General features: G+C 39.4%; 1 protein-coding gene across 10 annotated transcripts in view; it reads right to left on the bottom strand.

Moving 5' to 3' along the window:
• PSPC1 (paraspeckle component 1) overlaps positions 1 to 20,454 on the bottom strand; it is a 118,183-nt gene that overhangs the window by 50,861 nt on the left and 46,868 nt on the right. For all 10 annotated transcript variants that reach the window (XR_002518226.2, XR_001896650.3, XR_002518225.2 and 7 more), the window contains exon 6: positions 13,681 to 13,786. Coding sequence is in view for 4 of the 10 variants with exons in the window: in XM_017951121.3 (XP_017806610.1) it covers positions 13,681 to 13,786 (106 nt within the window). In the remaining 6 variants the exon portion in view is untranslated. The remainder of the gene's footprint in view (positions 1 to 13,680; positions 13,787 to 20,454) is intronic.

Here is a 20,454-nt window from a genome sequence, read left to right as displayed (position 1 = left end):
TTAAGATATTGAAAGACGTACATCGGCAAATTAATCTTTTCTAATAAAAGTAAACTGGGCCGGATGTGGTGGCTCACATCTGTAATCCCAGCACTTTCGAAGGCTGAGGCGGGCAGATCACTTGAGGTCAGGAGATCAGCCTGGCCAACATGGTGAAACCCCGCAAATACTAAAATTACAAAAACTTAAGGCCAAGCATGGTGGCTCATGCCTGTAATCCCAGCACTTTGGGAGGCTGAGGCAGGCAGATTACCTGAGGTCAGCAGTTCAAGACCAGCCTGATCAACATGGTGAAACCCCATCTCTATTAAAAACACAAAAAATTAGCCAGGTGTTGTGGCGGGTGCCTGTAGTCCCAGCTCCTCAGGAGCCTCGCGCAGGAGAATCGCTTGAACCCAGAAGGTGCAGACTGCAGTGAGCCAAGATCGTGCCACTGCACTCCAGCCTGGGCGACAGAGTAAGACTCCATCTCAAAAAAAAAAAAAAAATCAGTCGGATGTGGTGGTGCACCCCTGTAGTCCCAGCTACTTGTAAGGCTGAGGCAGGAGAATCACTTGAACTCAGGAGATGGAGTCTCTTGAGTTCCGCCACTGCACTCCAGCGTGGGCAACAGAGGGAGACTCCACTTAAAAAAAAAAAAAAAAAGTAAATAAGGGCCAGGCATGGTGTCCAGTGCCTATAATCTCAGGGTTTTGGGTGACCAAGGCAGGAGGATCCCCTGAGGTCAGGAATTAGAGGTACGGTGACCTATGATTGCGTCACTGCACTCCAGTCTGGGTGACAGAATGAGACCTCACTCAAAAAACTTTTTAAGGCCGGGCGCGGTGGCTCAAGCCTGTAATCCCAGCACTTTGGGAGGCCGAGGCGGGTGGATCACGAGGTCAGGAGATCGAGACCATCCTGGCTAACATGGTGAAACCCCGTCTCTACTAAAAATACAAAAAAATAGCCGGGCGTGGTGGCGGGCGCCTGTAGTCCCAGCTACTCGGGAGGCTGAGGCAGGAGAATGGCGTGAACCTGGGAGGCGGAGCTTGCAGTGAGCCGAGATCGCGCCACTGTACTCCAGCCTGGGTGACACAGCGCGAGACTCCGTCTCAAAAAAAAAAAAAAACTTTTTAAATGTTTTAAAATGAAAAGAAAAAAATATACATTTCTATTGCTACAACTCAATAGCATGTAAACTTTCCAACTTAATCAATAGTGAATGCTTGGAAAACTTAACATTTTAAATTCAGGCAATTAAACACATTAATTTCCAATACACTGAATTATTCGCTGCTAGTTAGTGAGAGGTAGTTTAAAAAATATAAGACAATCTCTTTATATATATATACCCAAAGGTGGGTTTTCTCCCCTCAATACATGCATTCCTAAATACCTTCACACATGAATATTTGGGAAAATATTCCTCAGTTATATGATTGTTTAAATGAAACTTTACATCGTATGTCATTGACAGAATTGCAAATTACATTGATGGAACTGCAAATTAAAATGAGATAGTACTACAAAACCTACTAGAATGGTGACGATCCGAAACACTGACAAAACAAATGCTGGCAAAGATGTGACACAACTAGAACTTTAACGTACTGCTGAAGGCAATATAAACAGGTGTAACCATTTTGCAAGACAGGCTGGCAGTTTCTGATAAAATTAAATATACTCTTACCATCTGATACAGCAATATCACTCTTTGCTTTTTACCCAAAGGATGTGTAAACTTACGTCTACATAAAAACCTACAAAGGAATGTTTATAGCAGCTTGATTCATAATTGCTAAAACCTGGAAGCAACCAAGATGTCTGTCAGTACGTGAATGGGTGAACTGTGGTACAACCACAATATTATTCAGCGCTAAAAAGAAATGAGCTATCGACCCATGAAAAGACATAGAGGAAACTGAAATGCATATTGCCAGGTGACTGGAAGCCAATCTGAAGAGGCTATATACTGTATGATTCCAACTGTATGACGTTCTGGAAAAAAACTAAACTATGGAGACAGAAGGATCAATGGTTGCCAAGGGGTAGGTGGAAGGGATAAAGAAGAACACAGAAGATTTTTAAGGAGGTGAAAATACTCTGTATGATACTATAATGATAGGTTCATGTCATAGATTTGTCAAAACCCTCAGAATGTACACCCAGAGCAAATCTAAAGGTAAACTATAGACTTCGGCTGATAAGAACGTGTCAATGTAGCTTCAGCAATTTTTATAGATATATCATTCCGGTAAAACATTTTGATAGCAGGAGAAGCTGTATGTATGTGGCATGGGGTAGACAGGCAATCTCTGTACCTTCCACTCAATCTTGCTGTGGACCTAAAGCTCTTTTGAAAAAGACTACTAAAATATTGAAACTTTAAAATGAATCCTTTTGAATAATCAATTACATTAAAAATAATAATAAATAAAGATGAGTCTCACTATGTTGCCCAGGCTGGACTTATACTCACTGGGCTCAACTGATCCTCCTACCTCAGGCTCTCAAGTAGCTGGGACTACAATCATGCCACTGCACCCACGTAATTACATCTTAATTTATACTGCAAGGTTTAGTCACGAAACAAAAAGTAGTTGTTACTTGTTAAATACTAAATCAGAAATAGAGGCGACAAATAGAAGTAGGGAAACTTACTGTGTTCATTAACTTGACATGTGCCTCTTAAACCAAATACATTCAACAATGTATTTTGAAAGCCTCGTTCAGGTAATTGAGTGAATAGATTGCTCTGATATTACTGTCAAATTCAACTGAATGTGTAGAAAAATTAATGGCTGCTTTTTAATACATAGGGTGGCATTATAACCTAAGATCAATTAAATGTAAACACAATCTAGCATACATCAAGGGACAGAAGGAAATAAGTATTTTACATAAATTAATTGTTAAAGAAGCTTCTATTCGGCTGAGATTTTTTTTTTTTTTTTTTTTTGAGACGGAGTCTCACTGTGTCTCCCAGGCTGGAGTGCAGTGGCGCGATCTCGGCTCACTGCAAGCTCCGCCCCCCGGGTTCACGCCATTCTCCCGCCTCAGCCTCCCAAGTAGCTGGGACTACAGGCGCCCGCTACCGCGCCCGGCTAGTTTTTTGTATTTTTAGTAGAGACGGGGTTTCACCATGTTAGCCAGGATAGTCTCGATCTCCTGACCTTGTGATCCACCCGCCTCGGCCTCCCAAAGTGCTGGGATTACAGGCTTGAGCCACCGCGCCCGGCCTCGGCTGAGATTTTAAGAGACGGGCCTCTCACTATGTTGCCCAAGCTGGCCTCGAATTCCTAAGCTCAACTGATCCTCCCACCTCAGCCTCCCAAGTAGCTGGTGCACAACACTGCTCCTAAGAATTTTATTTATAATACATTATAATGCATTTATAATGCAAACACCTGAGAGTATTTTCAAGATTACCAGTTCCAACTGTCATTGTAAACTCTCTCTGAAGAGGCGCTTTTACAACTTAAAATTGATTAATAATATTTAATTATTCTTCACATTTAGTTATTTTACCCAGAACTCCTAAAAAAAAAATAAATAAATAAATAAATGAGCAAGGATATCAGCTGTAAGACAAACAATACTAGCAATAAAATCTTACCAAAGCTCACTTAATGCTGGTGACTGGTTTGCATTTCTTGATCCAAAACCTGTTTCTTATCCAGTGCATTTCCTTACCAAAGTAAAACTATCACAACTGGCCAGGTCAAGGTATGAAAGGTGAAAGAAAAAAACAAATATAAACTGCGCAAGCAGCAATTCCAAACTGGTCCCATCAACAGAAAAAAGCAGAACAGAGGAAGACAAGGCACAGAAGGCCAACGTATGAGCTCAGTACACATTTTATACAGGAGAGTATCCGCTTCTGTTTGTGGTATTAGGCATTAGATAAATCATCTTAATAATTTACCAGAGGCCTTGAAATCGTGATAAGTTAATACATATTTTCTTCTAAGTAGGTAACTCAAAGCTACAGATTCAAATACATAGTCATTTTTTACACATTTAAGTGGTACCAAAATAAAAATCAAAGTTATTTAAAATTTGCCATTATAAAATAAACTACTGTAACAATCAAATCAATTGGTTAAAACCAAATATAGAAAAAACAATAATAAACCAAATGAAGAAGTTATCTTAAGAAAACCATGGTAAACTTACAACCAGAAAAGCCAGGGTTTGACATAGTGCACAATATAGTATAAGATACCATTCAGAAAAGAAGTAAACTTACCCATAAACTTTCAGTTACCTTAAATTGTAAAAGTCTTTGAAAGTTTGTAATTATAATAATTATCAATCTAACTCAAATAAGCAAAACCCTTTGAAAGTTTGTAATTATAATAATTACCAATCTAACTCATATAACTGCATCTCATCAGTAGAAGATGCTTACAAACCAGAGTTCCTACAGCCTACTTCTCACTAGTTGGTACCTTAATACTGAACATAAATAGACATTATAATTTTTTAGTTTCAGTATAAAGTTCTAACATTTTACATGATACTACAGATACTATCCTCAATATGAAGTATAGAAGATCTTAGATACTGACTAGCCTAAAATGTAATTTATTGTCACTATATAGAACAAGCACTGTAAGGTGGCTCCAAATACATTAAACAAGTCACAAAGCAGAAGCAAAAAGTTAAATTTTTATGCCTTCCGAGGATCTTCTGTCACTAATTCAAACTAATAATTAAAATTATTATTAGTTGTATTATATAGTAGACAATGCACAAGATATGTTTACATTAGTTAACCACATCTATTTGCCGGTCTTGACTCTCCTCTTCTCTGATTGCTCAAACAAGAGTTAACATTAGCTAAGAAATCTTACCGTTCTGAACCAAAAATTATTAGAAGAACTTACCATTTCAAATGAAAAGACATGAGGTATTCCTACAACACAGCAGGAATAATAAATAAATCACATCATTTTATAAACACACACACACACACACACACACACACACACACAAAAGTACCACAATAGTGCCAAGACTATTTAATGACAAGCTAGACACCCTCAGTAAAGAATTTCATTTTGTAAACTCTCAGAACGTTTGAGCTGTTTCTTTTAACATTACTCTGTATAAGTACTCAGCACCTAAAATCCTCTAACATCCTTTGTATCCTCTACAGTGCTCAGCACTATGTTCTAAATACAGGAAACAGTGACCAAATTTTTCTTCCAAAATGGTAACATCCCAGTCGTCCTGTAAGTCTAATACTCTGAAGTAAAAAGTTAGGTGTGTTGAAAACCAAGCACAAAAAAAATGGTTTCTTTGGCTGCTTCTAAAAATTACTCTTCATTATTTAATCACGTATGAAGTCTATAAAAATGTTATCAGCAGTTGTACCTCAGTGCCACCTATATTTTCCAAAGTACCAACTGTGTAATATCTGAGGCATTAATATTCAATAAATGCCATTGTCTGGTGATCCATACAAACCGAAAACCATAACTGAGCTGCACTGGCATTGGAAAAACAAGACTTCAAACAGCTCCTTAATTCTCTCAGTTTACATCTCAGTAACTATAACATGACAAACATAGAATTTGTGACCTCGAAAAATTCAGAGAACACAAAGTCAGAACAAAATTAGAATACAACTTGGGAAGTATTAAGAATAAACTGTATTAAACATAAAAAGGACCGGGGTAGTGGCTCACACCTATAATCCCAGCACTTTGGGAGGCCAAGGCAGGTGGATCACTTGAGGTAAGGAGTTCAAGATCAGCCTGGCCAACATGGTGGAACCCCGTCTCTACAAAAATACAAATATTAGCCGGATGTAGTGGCACTCACCTGTAATCTCAGCTACTTGGAAGGCTGAGGCACAAGAATCACTTGAACCCAGGAGGCAGAGGTTGGAGTGAGTCGAGATCACACCATTGCACTCCAGCCTGGGCAACAGAGCGAGACTCCGTCCTTAAAAAAAATTTTTCTTTTAAATTATTTTAATGAAAAGAATCACAGCTAGGGTGAGGAATCAGAAGAAATACATGACCTGAGTCTGAACAGATATTCTCCAAAGCGAAAAAAGAAAACATGGTAATTTTTCTGGATTATGAACCTCTCTGAAACTCTAACGGAAGGTAAGACCAAAAAAAAAGTTAATCAATACAATGAAGGGTCCTCTGACGAAGTGTGTACACAGAATAAGAGATTCAGTCACCATTTCCAAGTAGTCATTCAAAAAAGATTAACAAATATGATGATAAAACACAGAAAACCAATACTAATAATCATAGCATATGATTAGGCTAACCATACCTCCTGGTTCACCTAAGAAAGCCCATTTCATGCCTATTGTAGCAAGTATTTTAATAGTATGCATGTTCATTTGCCCCATTTTATATGAAACATTCTATGGTTTCCCACGCATCATTAGATATTATTAAAACTATTAAATAACCTTTGGAGGAGTGATCAAATAACTCTACACCTGGTTAAAACTGACACATACCTTCAACCCAAATATCCCAAATCAGCAAAATCCTACAAATCAATTCCAAGAATATGTGTAAACACTACAAACTTACATATCTTTTTGTTTTTATTTGATCACAAAAGTCTAAGTCAAGTTACAACTATGTACCACGCCAAATATTGAGAAAATTCCTTGGCTTGTAATAAATTATTTTAATGAATATGTAAAAACATCAACAACCGAAACTAGTCACAACTAGAACATTACATATGAGACCATTGCAATGTCTGTTATTATCCATTTTGATTTTCACCAACATGTCCAAACCACTGGGACTAGGCCATCATTATATCAGAAATAAGCCTACCAGCCCAGCAGGTCACACTTAAATCTGACATCAAATCCTTCAGCAAACAATTCTTTAGTTATTTCCGTAAGTTAATGAAGAGGCCATCAAAATCCCTTGTAAAATGTGTCTTTTGTTTGAATGCTTCAGGAGTTTAGACTTCAAAAAACAAATCTTCTTAAGCAACATAAATAACTCATTAGAGCTTTAAAAACTGTAGAAAAAGAGGGACGGCCATGTGGAAACCACAAAACTGTAACTTCTGCTCTGGAATCTTCACAAACCATTTCAGAAAATAAAATTGTACCTATTCATTAGTAAATAACAATGGGATCACTCTTCTCTGACAGCATACATTAATGGAATTTTTTTTTTTTTACTGGATAGTTTCTGTTTTTCAGTTTTACACATGACACATCAGGGAAAGTTAGGTTCCGATTAAATCAAGAGATGATAGATAAACAAACAACAAAAATCCCATGCAGGAGGCAAGAAAAGAGGCTGACTGGTTAAAGAAACAGGCCAAATTCAACAATACTGATCAAGAGGGGTTAACATTTGAAAGAAGAGTGCTTTATACCTCTACTGACTAGAACTAAAGGGATTTTGGCTGGGTGTGGTGGCTCACACCTTTAATCCCAACACTCTGGGAGGCTGAGGCGGTCAGGTCACGAGGTCAGGAGTTCGAGACCAGCCCGACCAACATGGTGAAACCCCATCTCTACTAAAAATATAAAACTTTGCCGGGCATGGGCCTGGTGTGGTGGCTCATGCATGTAATCCCAGCACTTTGGGAGGCCAAGTGGGCAAATCACCTGAGGTCAAGAGATCTAGACCATTCTGGCCAACATGGTGAAACCTCATCTCTACGAAAAATACAAAAATTACCCGGGTGTGGCGGCACGCGCCTGTAGTCCCAGCTATTTGGGAGGCTGAGGCAGGAGTATCACTTGAATCCCGGAGGCAGGGGTTGGACTGGGCCGAGATCGTGTCACTGCACTCCAGCCTAGTGAGACTCAGTCTTAAAAATAAAAAATAAGGCCAGGCACGGTGGCTCACATCTGTAATCCCAGCACTTTGAGAGGCCGAGGTGGGTGGATCACCTGAGGTCGGGAGTTCGAGACCAGCCTGACCAACATGGAGAAACCCCGACTCTACTAAAAATACAAAATTAGCTGGGCGTGGTGGCACATGCCTATAATCCCAGCTACTAGGGAGGCTGAGGCAGGAGAATTGCTTGAACCTGAGAGGCGGAGGTTGCAGTGAGCTGAGATCGTGCCATTGCACTCCAGCCTGGGCAACAAGAGTGAAACTCCGCCTCAAAAAAATAAATAAATAAATAAAAATAAAAAACTAGCCAGTCGTGGTGGCGCACGCCTCTAATCCCAGATACCTGGGAGGCTGAGGCAGGAGAAACACTTGAACCTGGGAGGCAGAGGTTGCAAGTGAGCCGAGATCGCACCACTGAAGTCCAGCCTGGGCGACAGAGCAAGACTCCGTCTCAAAAAGGAAAAAAAGATTTTAAAATCCCAGGTATCAGCTGCAAGGCTGTGACTCTTTGCCATTTCTTCCCATAACTTTTGCTCTGGTTTATAACCATGACTACCAATGAACCTTCTGAATATTAATTTGGATTCCTCAGGAATCCTTGGATCTGGAATATGAGGTGCTGTGCTTAGTGAGCCTTCTAAAAACACTGGAAAAGAATATATAAATGAATAGATTTGCATTATTCTTCACAAGTTCTATGAGTTTGGTTAACATGAGCCACTTTTTATAGATTCCCTTCAACTCTCAGACTGGCTCTAAATCAGAGGTCAGCAAACATTTCAGGTAAAGGGCTAGATGTAAATATTTTTTAGGCTTGGCAGGCCATGTAGTCTCAATACAGTCTCATATAGTTGTGTCACAACTACTCAAATCAGTTTTTGTAGGGCAAAGAAGTCATAAACAAAACAAACAAAAACAAGTATTACAAAAATAGGTAGCATGTGAACTGAGCCTGGTCTATTCTAGGCTGTCAACCCCTGGTCTGGATGAGACAATTAAAACTATTACAACTAGGCACGAAAAATTAATGCATAGTTTGAGATAATATGTCCTGCACATACAGTCTGAAAGCCCAAATCAAGGTTGCCACACCCAAATTCTGCAGGGTAGAATGTCATATTGTTTAAACCGTGTTCTAAAGACGGATATATAACCATATGCAGTGGTAGGCAACTATTGTCTCACTATTCAGGAGGCTGAGACAGGAGGATAGCTCAAGGACGTCAAGACCAGCCTGGGTAACATAGGGAGACACAATCAAAAGAGAAAAAAACAAAGAAAGATGGGCACAGCAGCATGCCTACTCTCCCAGCTACTTGGGAGGCTGAGGCAGGAAGATTCACTTAAGCCTAGGAGTTTGAGGCTGTAGTGTGCTATAATCACACTTGTCAATAGCCACTGCACTCCAGCCTGGGCAACACAGCAAGATACCATCAATAAATAAACAAATTTCGTCCTATATAAATCTTACGCCATGTTGAACTACATCAAGCATGCCTTTCACTAACACTCCCAGGACCCACAAAAAATTCAACTATTTTCATTTCAATACGTCTCATTTCAATACAAGGCCAGTAGTTTTGAATCTCTGCTAACAGAAAGAAATAAGCAAGGTGTAGTTTTCTTTAACATGTAGATCTCCTGGTACCAACCTAGACATACTGAATCAAAATACTTGGTGGACTGAATCTCAGGCATTTTCCCTTAAGTTCCACAAATATATTGCAAGGTTGAAAACTACTGGAATTAGCAAAAAAAGGTGATCAAAGATCAATGTATTACAATCTACCTGGATCAAAAAACAAATCAATTATTAGTAGTATGATCTAGGAACCCACATTTTTAAAAAGCTCCTTGAGTGTTTATTATGGACATTGCAAAAACACTGTTCTGCTGGGCACAGTGGCGTATGCTTGTTGTATCAGCCACTCAGGAAGATGAGGAAGGAGGACTGCTTGAGCCAAGCCTGGGCAACATATCAAGACCCCATCTCTAAAAGAAAAAAGAAAGTATTTTTTGCCTGTCCTTGGACGAAGCACTACACTGTTAGCCTCTGCCAACATTCTCTTAATCCTTCTGGCCTCACAGTCCCTCGGGTGCTACAATGGAATGCCTCTGACAAGCAAAGAAATACAACTGAGTCCAACTGTTGCCTTAGCATATAACATACCTTTATTTTCAAGTTTATTATGTGTGTTGAATAAACTGTGTTGAAATACTTAGGGCTATTCCCAACTAGTCAAATGGGACTAATAAGCTTTAATAGTAAGTCAGGTATATATTTAGATGAATGTAGGAAAACTGAAAAGGGTATGAGGAATTACTCTTTTCTTTATTGAAGAGGCAAGCATTAATATGTACCATACAAGAAAAAGAAACTTCTCAGCCAGGCATGGTGGCTGATGCCTGTAATCCCAGCACTTTGGGAGGCCAAGGCAGGCGGACCACCTGAGGTCAGGAGTTCAAGACTAGCCTGGTCAACATGGTGAAAACCCACCACTACCAAAAATACAAAAATTAGCTGGGCAAGGTGGCAGGCACCTGTAATCCCAGCTACTCGGGAGGCTGAAGCAGGAGAGTCGCTTGAACCCAGGAGGCAGAGGTTGCAGTGAGCTGAGATCATCCCATTGCACTCCAGCCTGAACAATAAGAGCGAAACTCTGTCTCAACAAATAAATTCAAAAAAAAAAAAAAAGAAAGAAACAAACTTCTCAGGTTTTAAAACCAAGTAACATAAAATTTAAACATCACCCCAATATTCCTAACTCAAATATTTCATAACTACATGATACAACAACTAAAGCTAAAATAAGATGGACATTTGGATATTTTCATGACATTAACATTTTCCCAAGAAGCAATGTTGCCGGGCGCGGTGGCTCAAGCCTGTAATCCCAGCACTTTGGGAGGCCGAGACGGGTGGATCACGAGGTCAGGAGATCGAGACCATCCTGGCTAACATGGTGAAACCCCGTCTCTACTAAAAAATAACAAAAAACTAGCCGGGCGATGTGGTGGACGCCTGTAGTCCCAGCTACTCGGGAGGCTGAGGCAGGAGAATGGCGTGAACCCGGGAGGTGGAGCTTGCAGTGAGCTGAGATCCGGCCACTGCACTCCAGCCTGGGTGACAGAGCAAGACTCCGTCTCAAAAAAAAAAAAAAAAAAGAAGCAATGTTTACTCCAAGAAACTGCATCAACAAAATGCTAGAACTAAAATCTGTCATTTACTCCAATGCAAATTTTTCCCATAAATAAAGACTGGTAAGTACTGAAGTGTTTAAACTACTTAATCTACAGGTGGTGGAGTAATCTAATATGAAAACAATCACAAGACAATTATAAAAACCAATCTTATAAAATTCTCATTGCTTCCAGAATAATCGCTTTTAACGTGTCCAAAAATTGTGATAAGTAGAAAATTTCCACTTAGTAAATACTGCCTGGAAAAAAAATCAAATACACTCTATATTATGGTAAAGACAAACCTAAATGCAATTAAGACATATTATAAAAATGTATTAATTCTTAAGGCAGTTGAATGCTATCCTAAATGAGTAAAAAATGTCGTTTAATTTATAGTTTCAACAGCAATTATCAAAAAGTTTGTCTTCTAAGGAAAAATAAAGTATTAAATAAAAACGACAACTGATATTGATGAAGTACTGGCTTATATGCTTGAAACTCTTAAAAATATACTCCCATGTGTCATAAAATTATGGTCAAGTTGAAGGCTGACAAAGAAAAAGATGACCAGATATGACAAGTGTTTTCCCTCATTCTTTGTTACATGAAATTATTATTTCAAACATGAAATATGTAAATCAGTATTTATTTTATACTTGAAAGTCCCGTAAATCTTAGTTGTGTTGGACTATTTCTATTAGGAAGACAAGAAGAGAGAGGTGGCATCTTAAAATTAACGAAGAAAATCAACTTTACTCATTACTTGGACAAGTTGAACACTTACCATTTGATTCCTCCCTTTAAACTGAACAGTGAAATAAGAGAAAGCACATAAGAGGGCCTAATTTCAAAGCTTAAAAAAAAAAAAAAAAAAAAAACACACACACACACATAGCATTAAAATTGTTTAATAATTTTCTCCAAAGACAGTTTTCAAAGTAAATGAAGAACAACTGACAGAATGGCCTCAATGCATTCTTAATACAATGTTTTCCTATTAATATATTACCATTAACACAAAATATTTGAGATAGGTAGAGCTTTCACTCATATTGCTTTTAGTACTTGATTAACTTTATAGTAATAAGAAGCATTGTGAAGCTTGGAACCAAATAAAACTGACACCAAAATAATGAAAAACTTGTGCAGATTCGTATCATTTCTAATCCCAAAAAGCTAACAGAACACTAGTCAGTGTTACCCAATTATCATACCTCATTTACATACTATTTGAAACATGGATACTCCAAAAAGTTAAGAGCATAGTAAGTTTGTGGTCTATCTACCATCAATACTAATTTTAAAATGAAAAAATAAATAAATAAAGATTCCAGCCCAGGTTTCCACAGATATTATAAAAAGGTCAGAAAGCAAATATTTTAAGTTACTGTGGGTCACAAGTCATTTCTAATCTTCTTTCTTTTGCAATAACCCTTTAAAAACATAAACACCATCAATATCTCTGTGGTGGAGTAATAAAAACCAGGCCGTGGTCCCAGGCTATAGCTTGCCAATTTACACTCTAGCCAAATTAATTTTATCATGATGCTTCAAGTATGCGATACACACTTTAAGAAGCTACTAGAAAAGCAGGTACATTGTCACCTAATGCTTTTCGGTGAGCATAATCTTATGAAACAACAGATGCTCTATTTTAGAAATGTCAGCCAGGCACAGCGGTTTACACCTGTAATCCCAGCACTTTTGGAGGCTGAGGTGGGTAGATCACTTGAGGTCAAGAGTTCGAGACCAGCCTGACCAACAGAGTGAAACCCCATCTCTACTAAAAATACAAAAATTAGCCAGGTGTGGTGGCGCACACCTGTCATCCCAGCTACTTGGGAGACTGAGGCAGGAGCACTACTTGAACCTGGGAGGCAGAGGTTGCAGTGAGCTGATATTGCACCACTGCACTCCAGCCTGGTTGACAGAGCAAGGTTCCAGCTCAAAAAAAAAAGGTAACTAAAATATTAAAGACAGAAAGAGAAAACCTAGACTAAAAGAGGCTGGATATATCAGCCAATTCAAAGAAATCAAATGTTTAAAAAAAAAAAAATTTAAGACCTGTGCAAATCTGGGCTTTAATTAGTTAAAATGAAAGAACTGACCATTTTTAAAACATGATAAAGGTTTTTTTTTAAAAGTCTTCATCTTTTAGACATACTGAAAATAATAAAATTATATGAAGTCAGGTATTTCAAATAAAATAAATTGGGAAATAAAGTGGTTATACTTAAAGATGTAAAAGATCGGCCATAAGTTTATAAGTGTTATGGCTGATGATGAGTACACACTAGAATCCTTTTGTACATGTCTGAAATCTTCCAAAATAAAGATGTTTCAATATTACTATATGGTGAAAATCAGTCAAGTGGAAATGATGTATATATCAAGATTTCTAATTTAATAGCATATGTTTTTTAAAGATCAACTAAAATAATAGGAAAAAATACGACATCCACTTCATAAAACATAAACATTACCTTCAGAAACTAATTTTACTTTACCACCCATGAGAGGTTAAGAAAATCACTAATTTATCAAACATCATAAATTTAGAAAGATGAGAAAAGACCACTGTATAAACCAAAATCTAAAGAATTCTAAATATACATCATAAACCTGAAAATGTAAAATCATTTTAGTTAACTAGTAGTTTACTTACATTTTCCATGTAGTTTGGCTTAAAGCCCTCTTGCTGTCGCCTCAGTTCCTCCTGTTCTCTGTGCCGGATCATTTCTTCCTCACGCCGCCGATGCTCCTCCTCATGTCTGAAAATGTTTTAAATAAAAATATCAGCATCACGACATGCGAGCTGTCATTGGACATTTTATTGCATGTAAAATAAAACCATTTATGCAACCATATTATGCCACACCTGTAATAACGACTGGTCACAGCATCCTAAATTTACCTTCCTTCTATGTCGCTCCAAGCCTTTAATAAATCAAATAAGCCAAAGACATAAAGTAACTTAGCTAAGGTAAACCAGAAAAACAAAGTAAAATCATAACTAGGATAGTTAAATGTGCATATTCAAGAAATTGAGAGTCAAAAAAAAAGCTGAAACATGTACTCTCTTACTATAAAAAGGAAAAAATCTCAGCCAGCCATGGTGGCTCACACCTGTAATCCCGGCACTTTGAGAGGTTGGGGCGAGTAGATCACCTGAGGTCGGGAATTCAAAACCTGCCTGGCCAACATGGTGAAACCCCATCTCTATGAAAAATACAAAACTTAGCCAGGTGTGTTATAATCCCAGCTACCCGAGAGGCTGAGGCACCAGAATAGGTTGAACTCAGGAGGCAGAGGTTGCAGTGAGCGGAGATTGTCCCACTGCACTCCAGACTGGGCAACAGTGAGACCCTGTCTCAAAAAAAAAAAGGGAAAAAGTCAGATCTACTGATCTATCACTGATATTGCACAGTTCTTAAAGGCACTCAGAACATATCCAGAGATAAGCCACCTCAAAAAACCTCAATGCCTAGACAAAAGTCCTATTTCCAAAAGGAAGCCTTACCAACTCCTCTCTCCCTATTTTCATCAACCCACTAAAAGAAATCCCCTGAAGCAGGTGTCAGCCCACAATCTGTTTTTAGAAATGAAGTGTTATAGCATAAACATGTACATTGCTGTCTATAGTCACTTTGGGGCTAAAGCAGTGAGTAGCTGAGACAGAGGCAATGTAACCTACAAAGCCTGAAATAGTTAATATATAGTTTCAGAAGTTTGCTGATCCCTGCACTACAGGTGTCTTCAAAGGAAAATCACTATCTACATATAGCAGGATTACGATTAAATCAGTAATGAAGTTATAAATGATTCAGAGGAAAAACCTATATAGTAATACTGAAGTAACAGACTCACATTATATTTGCATTTAAACCAATGCAAATTCAAATATACACAGGTAGAGTTTCCCTAATCCAAAAATCTGAAAGCATTTCTGAATCTTTCTAAATATGAAATGCTCCAAAATCTGGATTTTTGGGGTTTTTCTGAGACAGGGTCTTATTCTGTCACCCATGCTGGAGTGTAGTGTCCCAATCTCAGCTCGGCTCACTGCAGCCTTGACCTCCCAGGCTCAAGCAATCCTCCAACCTTAGCCTCCCAAGTAGCTGGGACTACAGGCACGCGCCACTATGCCCAGATAATTTTTTGTACTTTTCTAGAGACAGGGTGGGTCTTGCCATGTTGCCCAGACTGGTCTTAAACTCCTGGGCTCAAGTGGTCTGCCTGCCTCAACCTCCCAAAGTGCTGGGATTACAGGCGTGAACCCCCACGCCCCGGCTGGAACTTCTTTATAGCCAATATGATGTTTAAAAAAATGCTCACTGGAGCATTTCAGATTTAGGATGCTCACCTGGTAAACACAATGCAAATACTGAAAATGTGAAAAAATCCAAAATACTTCTTCTGGTGTTAAACATTTCCCATAATGGATGCTCAACGTGTATGCCCACCCACCAATAAAACTGTAACAGTAATTTAAATGGTGAAGGCTGTATAAAGCTGATACCCCTTTATTAGGTCTCGTTTTCCAGTACGTTTCTCTTATAACATACTTTTCCTACATTTAGAATTGCCACTTCTCAAATTTCAAAATATCTTGCTCTTGTTTGTTGCACAACACTCCTGCTAAATCTGAGTCCACTAATTAAAAGATATGGTGATGGCCGGGCGTGGTGGCTCAAGCCTGTAATCCCAGCACTTTGGGAGGCCGAGGCGGGTGGATCACGAGGTCAGGAGATCGAGACCATCCTGGCTAACACGGTGAAACCCCATCTGTACCGAAAATACAAAAAATTAGCCGGGCGTGGTAGTGGGCGCCTGTAGTCCCAGCTACTCGGGAGGCTGAGGCAGGAGAATGGCGTGAGCCCGGGAGGCGGAGCTTGCAGTGAGCCGAGATCACGCCACTGTACTCCAGCCTGGGCGACAGCGAGACTCCATATAAAAAAAAGAAGAAAAAAAAAAAAGATACGGTGATTTCTTCTACTGCCAGACAAAAAAACTCAGAACTTCACGTCAGGCCACATGAACAAAAATGTTCCTAAGGGATTTCAAGCAAAATCTGGACTATTCTAAGATTGTTGTCTTGCCTCTAAAATATAACTCTTAGTATAATCCTTAAAAATAATCTTTAAGTAAATTGGTGAATCCTTTTCCTGGATATTAACACATTTCATACATTTTACTGTGAAGAAAATACTTCACATTCATGGGTATGTGTGGGGATGGGAAGATCCAGTAAGGCCAAATGTGCTGAAATTCAGTTTTACTCATTTTAAAAAGGGTTAATATACTCATACTAATGCTACTTATAAAAAGGGTCACTATACTAATAATATACTAATACTACTTATATGCTTAGTGGGATCTGGGGCAGCATCCCACAATCATCCACATTAATATTTCTGCAGTGAGATAAAACATTCACACTCTGGAGATAATAAAGGTTTTACATAACAGGAGTTCAGATCAACCTTTGTCAACAAATGGATTCACATCAGACTGCCACTTGAATGAATACGGATACATAGAAAAATGTTTGGTCCGGTGCGGTGGCTCACACCCGTAATCCCAGCACTTTGGGAGGCTGAGGCAGGCGGATCACCTGAGGTCAGGAGTTCAAGACTAGCCTGACAACATGGTGAAACCCTGTCTCTACTTAAAATACAAAAATTTGCTGGGCACGGTGGCGCATGCCTGTAATCCCAGCTACTCGGGAGGCTGAGGCAGGAGAATCGCTTGAGCCCAGGAGGCGGAGGTTGCAGACAGCTGAGACTGCGCCACTGCACTCCAGCTTGCGCAACACAGCGAGACTCCATCTCAAAAAAAAAAAGAAAAAGAAAAAGAAAAAAAAAGAAAAAAACACCAAAACTTTTTAGTCTCAAAGTTTCCAAATTACAAAGACAATTACAGTAGACACAGTGACCTTGTTGGGGGCCAACTTCTACCACATAATTTTAAATGAACAAACCTATTTCCAGTAAATAGAAATGTATGCACAAATGTGCAGGGACATATGTATACAGAGATATATTCTGTGGCATTATTTATAAAAGCAAAAGGTCAAGGACACATTAATCAGTTATAAATGGGAAACAAGATTCACTGACACCTTGGGAGACAAGAAACACATCTGTTACAGAGGTAGATTACTATCTACTGGCAAGAAAGAATGTCTGCGATGCAAATGTCAGGAAAAAAGGCAACGAAAAGAATGGGATTCCTATTACCACTTTTAACAATCATTTTTATGGCTGAACTTGGTGGCTCACACCTGTAATCCCAGCACTTTCAGAGGCAGAGGCAGAAGTGAAGGTGGGAGGATCACTTGAGTGACAGCCTCTCTCCAAAAACAATAGAAAATAGTAGCCAGGGCCATGCACAGTGGCTCATGTCTGTAATCCTAGCACTCTGGGAGGCCGAGGTGGGCAGATCACTTGAGGTCAGGAGTTCAAGACCAGCCTAGCCCACGTGGTGAAACCCGATCTCTACTAAAAATACAAAAAAATTACCCAGACGTGTTGGCACACGCCTGTAATCCCAGCTACTCAGGAGGCTGAGGTAGGAGAATCACCGGAACCTGGGAGGCGGAGGTTGCAGTGAGCTTAGATCATGCCACTGCACTCCAGCCTGGGTGACAGAGCAAGGCTCCGTTTCAAAAAAAAAAAAGTGTGTGTGTGTGTGTGTGTGTGTATATATATATATATATATATATATATATATGGCAGGCATGGTGGCACCGGTTTGTAGTCCCTGCTACTAGGGAGGCTAGGGTGGGAAGATCACTTGAGCTCCAGAAGTTGAGACTGTGGGAGCCGTGATCACACCACTGCACTCCATTCTGGGTGACAGAGTGAGATTCTGTCTAAAAAATAAGAATCATTTTTATAATCATAGAAGAGGGTATGAAAAAGATTATACCACATTGGAAATGATTGGAGGAACAGGAGCATTGACCTTGTGATTATACCACACAGATGATCCTATAATCTAAATTTAATGACAGCAGATGGAAGCAATCCTGTTGTCCATATATGTTTGCTTTCAATTATTTCTACTCCACAAATGCTTTAATGACCACCTTTATAATTATATGAATTACCTCTTCAGGTCAAGAATTACTTCCTAGGCTATATTCACAAATGGAACTACTAAGGAGAGAAGAACTAATAATTATGACTAATTTTAACATCCTTCACGTTACATTTAATTGAAAACTAAAAAAAATTTCAATTTTAAAATTTGTTTTATTTTGAGGTCCATTAATTTACAGGTCTCAAATATTTTTGCAGGATTCTGAAAGATTCCTACTGGATAAAACCTCCTTGCTGTTATTATTTGGCACTATGGCTCCACATCCAACACAGAGCCTAAGACATAAGAAGGGCTTTATAATAATTTGCTATATGACTTAAGAAAGGAAGTGGGGGCCAGGTGCGCTGGCTCACGCCTGTAATCCCAGCACTTTGGGAGGCCAAGGCAGGCGGATCACCTGAGGTGAGGAGTTCAAGACGAGCCTGGCAAACATGGTGAAACTCTGTCTCTACTAAAAATACAAAAATTAGCCTGGTGTGGTGGCAGGCACCTATAATCCCAGCTACTTGGGAGGCTAAGTCAGGAGAATCTCTTGAACCTGGGAGGCCGAGGTTACAGTGAGCCTAGATTGTGCCACTGCACTCCAGCCTGGGCAACAGAGCAAGATTCCTTCTCAAAAAAAAAAAATAATAATAATAATAATAATAATATAAAAATTAGCCGGGCGTGGTAGTGTGCACCTGTAATTCCAGCTACTCAGGAGGCTGAGGAAGGAGAATCGCTTGAACCTGGGAAGCGGAGGCTGCCGTGAGCTGAGATCGCACCACTGCATTCCAGCCTGAGCCACAGAGCGAGACTCCACCTCGAAAAAAAAAAAAGAAAAGGAAGGAAGGAAGTCGGGCCAGATGCAGTGGCTCACGCTTGTAATCCCAGCACTTTGGGAGGACAAGGCGGGCTGATCATCATAGGTCAAGGGTTTGAGACTAGCTTGGCCAACATGGTAAAACCACGTCTCTACTAAAAATACAAAAATTAGCCAGGCATGGTGGTGGGCGCCTGTAATCCCAGCTACTCGGGAGGCTGAGGCAGGAGAATCACTTGAACCCAAGAGACAGAGGTTGCAGTGAGCCGAGATCGCGCCAATGCACTCCAGCCTAGGCGACAAGAACAGAACTCTTGTCTCAAAAAAACAAAAAAAAAGGAAGTGGGTAGGTGAGTAAATGGGTGGAGAGAGAAGGAATGAAGGAATAAGTGAATGAACAAAACAAAGGAATAACTACTAAGTGGTCAAGTCACAGGCTGAACCAGTTCATGTAAGTCCTTCATCCTGGTCTTCCTTCAGTACCTGCCACAACCTCTGAAGAATTAAGTTACCTATAAAAAACTAAATAATTTATTTATAGCATTGAAAGTAAAACCAGAAACTTGTGAACTCCAAATAAATTTCTCTCAAAATGTACTGTCTTAGGCCAATTTTTCTATCTTCCAACTAAGGTAAAACACAAAGGCAGAGCTCAGATTATTTGGCTTCTTAACAAATAAAGCTATCTTGCTTGGTAGCAGCCTCAGCCAGATAAATCTCTCCAGTTTGTGACAATTTTCTTGATTTGCTCCATCTTGCAAATATATATGAGTTCCTAGACATAATCTTTTTTCTTTGCTTTATACATACTGCAAAACTACTCAAAAAAATTTTTTTTATTTTTGAGACGGAGTCTTGCTCTGTCACCCAGGCTGGAGTGCAGTGGCGCGATCTCAGCTCACTGCAAGCTCCGCCTCCCAGGTTCACGCCATTCTCCTGCCTCAGCCTCCCGAGCAGCTGCGACTCCAGGCGCCGCCACCACGTCCAGCTAATTTTTTGTATTTTTAGTAGAGATGGGGTTTCACTGTGTTAGCCAGGATGGTCTCGATCTCCTGACCTTGTGATCCGCCTGTCTCAGCCTCCCATAGTGCTGGGATTACAGGCATGAGCCACTGTACCCGGCCAAAAACTACTCAATTTTAAGGCAAGTTGTTCACACTTCTTAAATCAAGATTCTTAGAGCTAATTTCAAAAGAGACTCCCCAGCCACCAGGCAAAACTGTAACAGATTTATCACTGCCTGTATTTACTAGAATTTAGCCAAACATAAAGGTTACTCATCAAATGATCACCTCATATGGAAATATTTTCAGTTAATTGAATTTTAAATTGAATCTGATGCCCTTGTATACTGAGATAACATAACAAAAAAAACTCATGCAATAAAAAATTACCACATCTGCAACAAGCATTCCATATCTCGGCCTATGATTAAATCAGCAACCTATCCTCTATGTGCCTCACGAGCTTCCCCTAACATTAACCCCTTGTATAACCACAATAAAAAATTATGAAAACCAGGAATGAGGCCGG

The sequence above is a fragment of the Papio anubis genome, chromosome 15 (assembly GCF_008728515.1).
Source record: "Papio anubis isolate 15944 chromosome 15, Panubis1.0, whole genome shotgun sequence".
NCBI lineage: Eukaryota > Metazoa > Chordata > Mammalia > Primates > Cercopithecidae > Papio > Papio anubis.
Note: the sequence above shows the minus strand (reverse complement) of the source record. Positions and strands in the feature narration are given on the sequence as shown.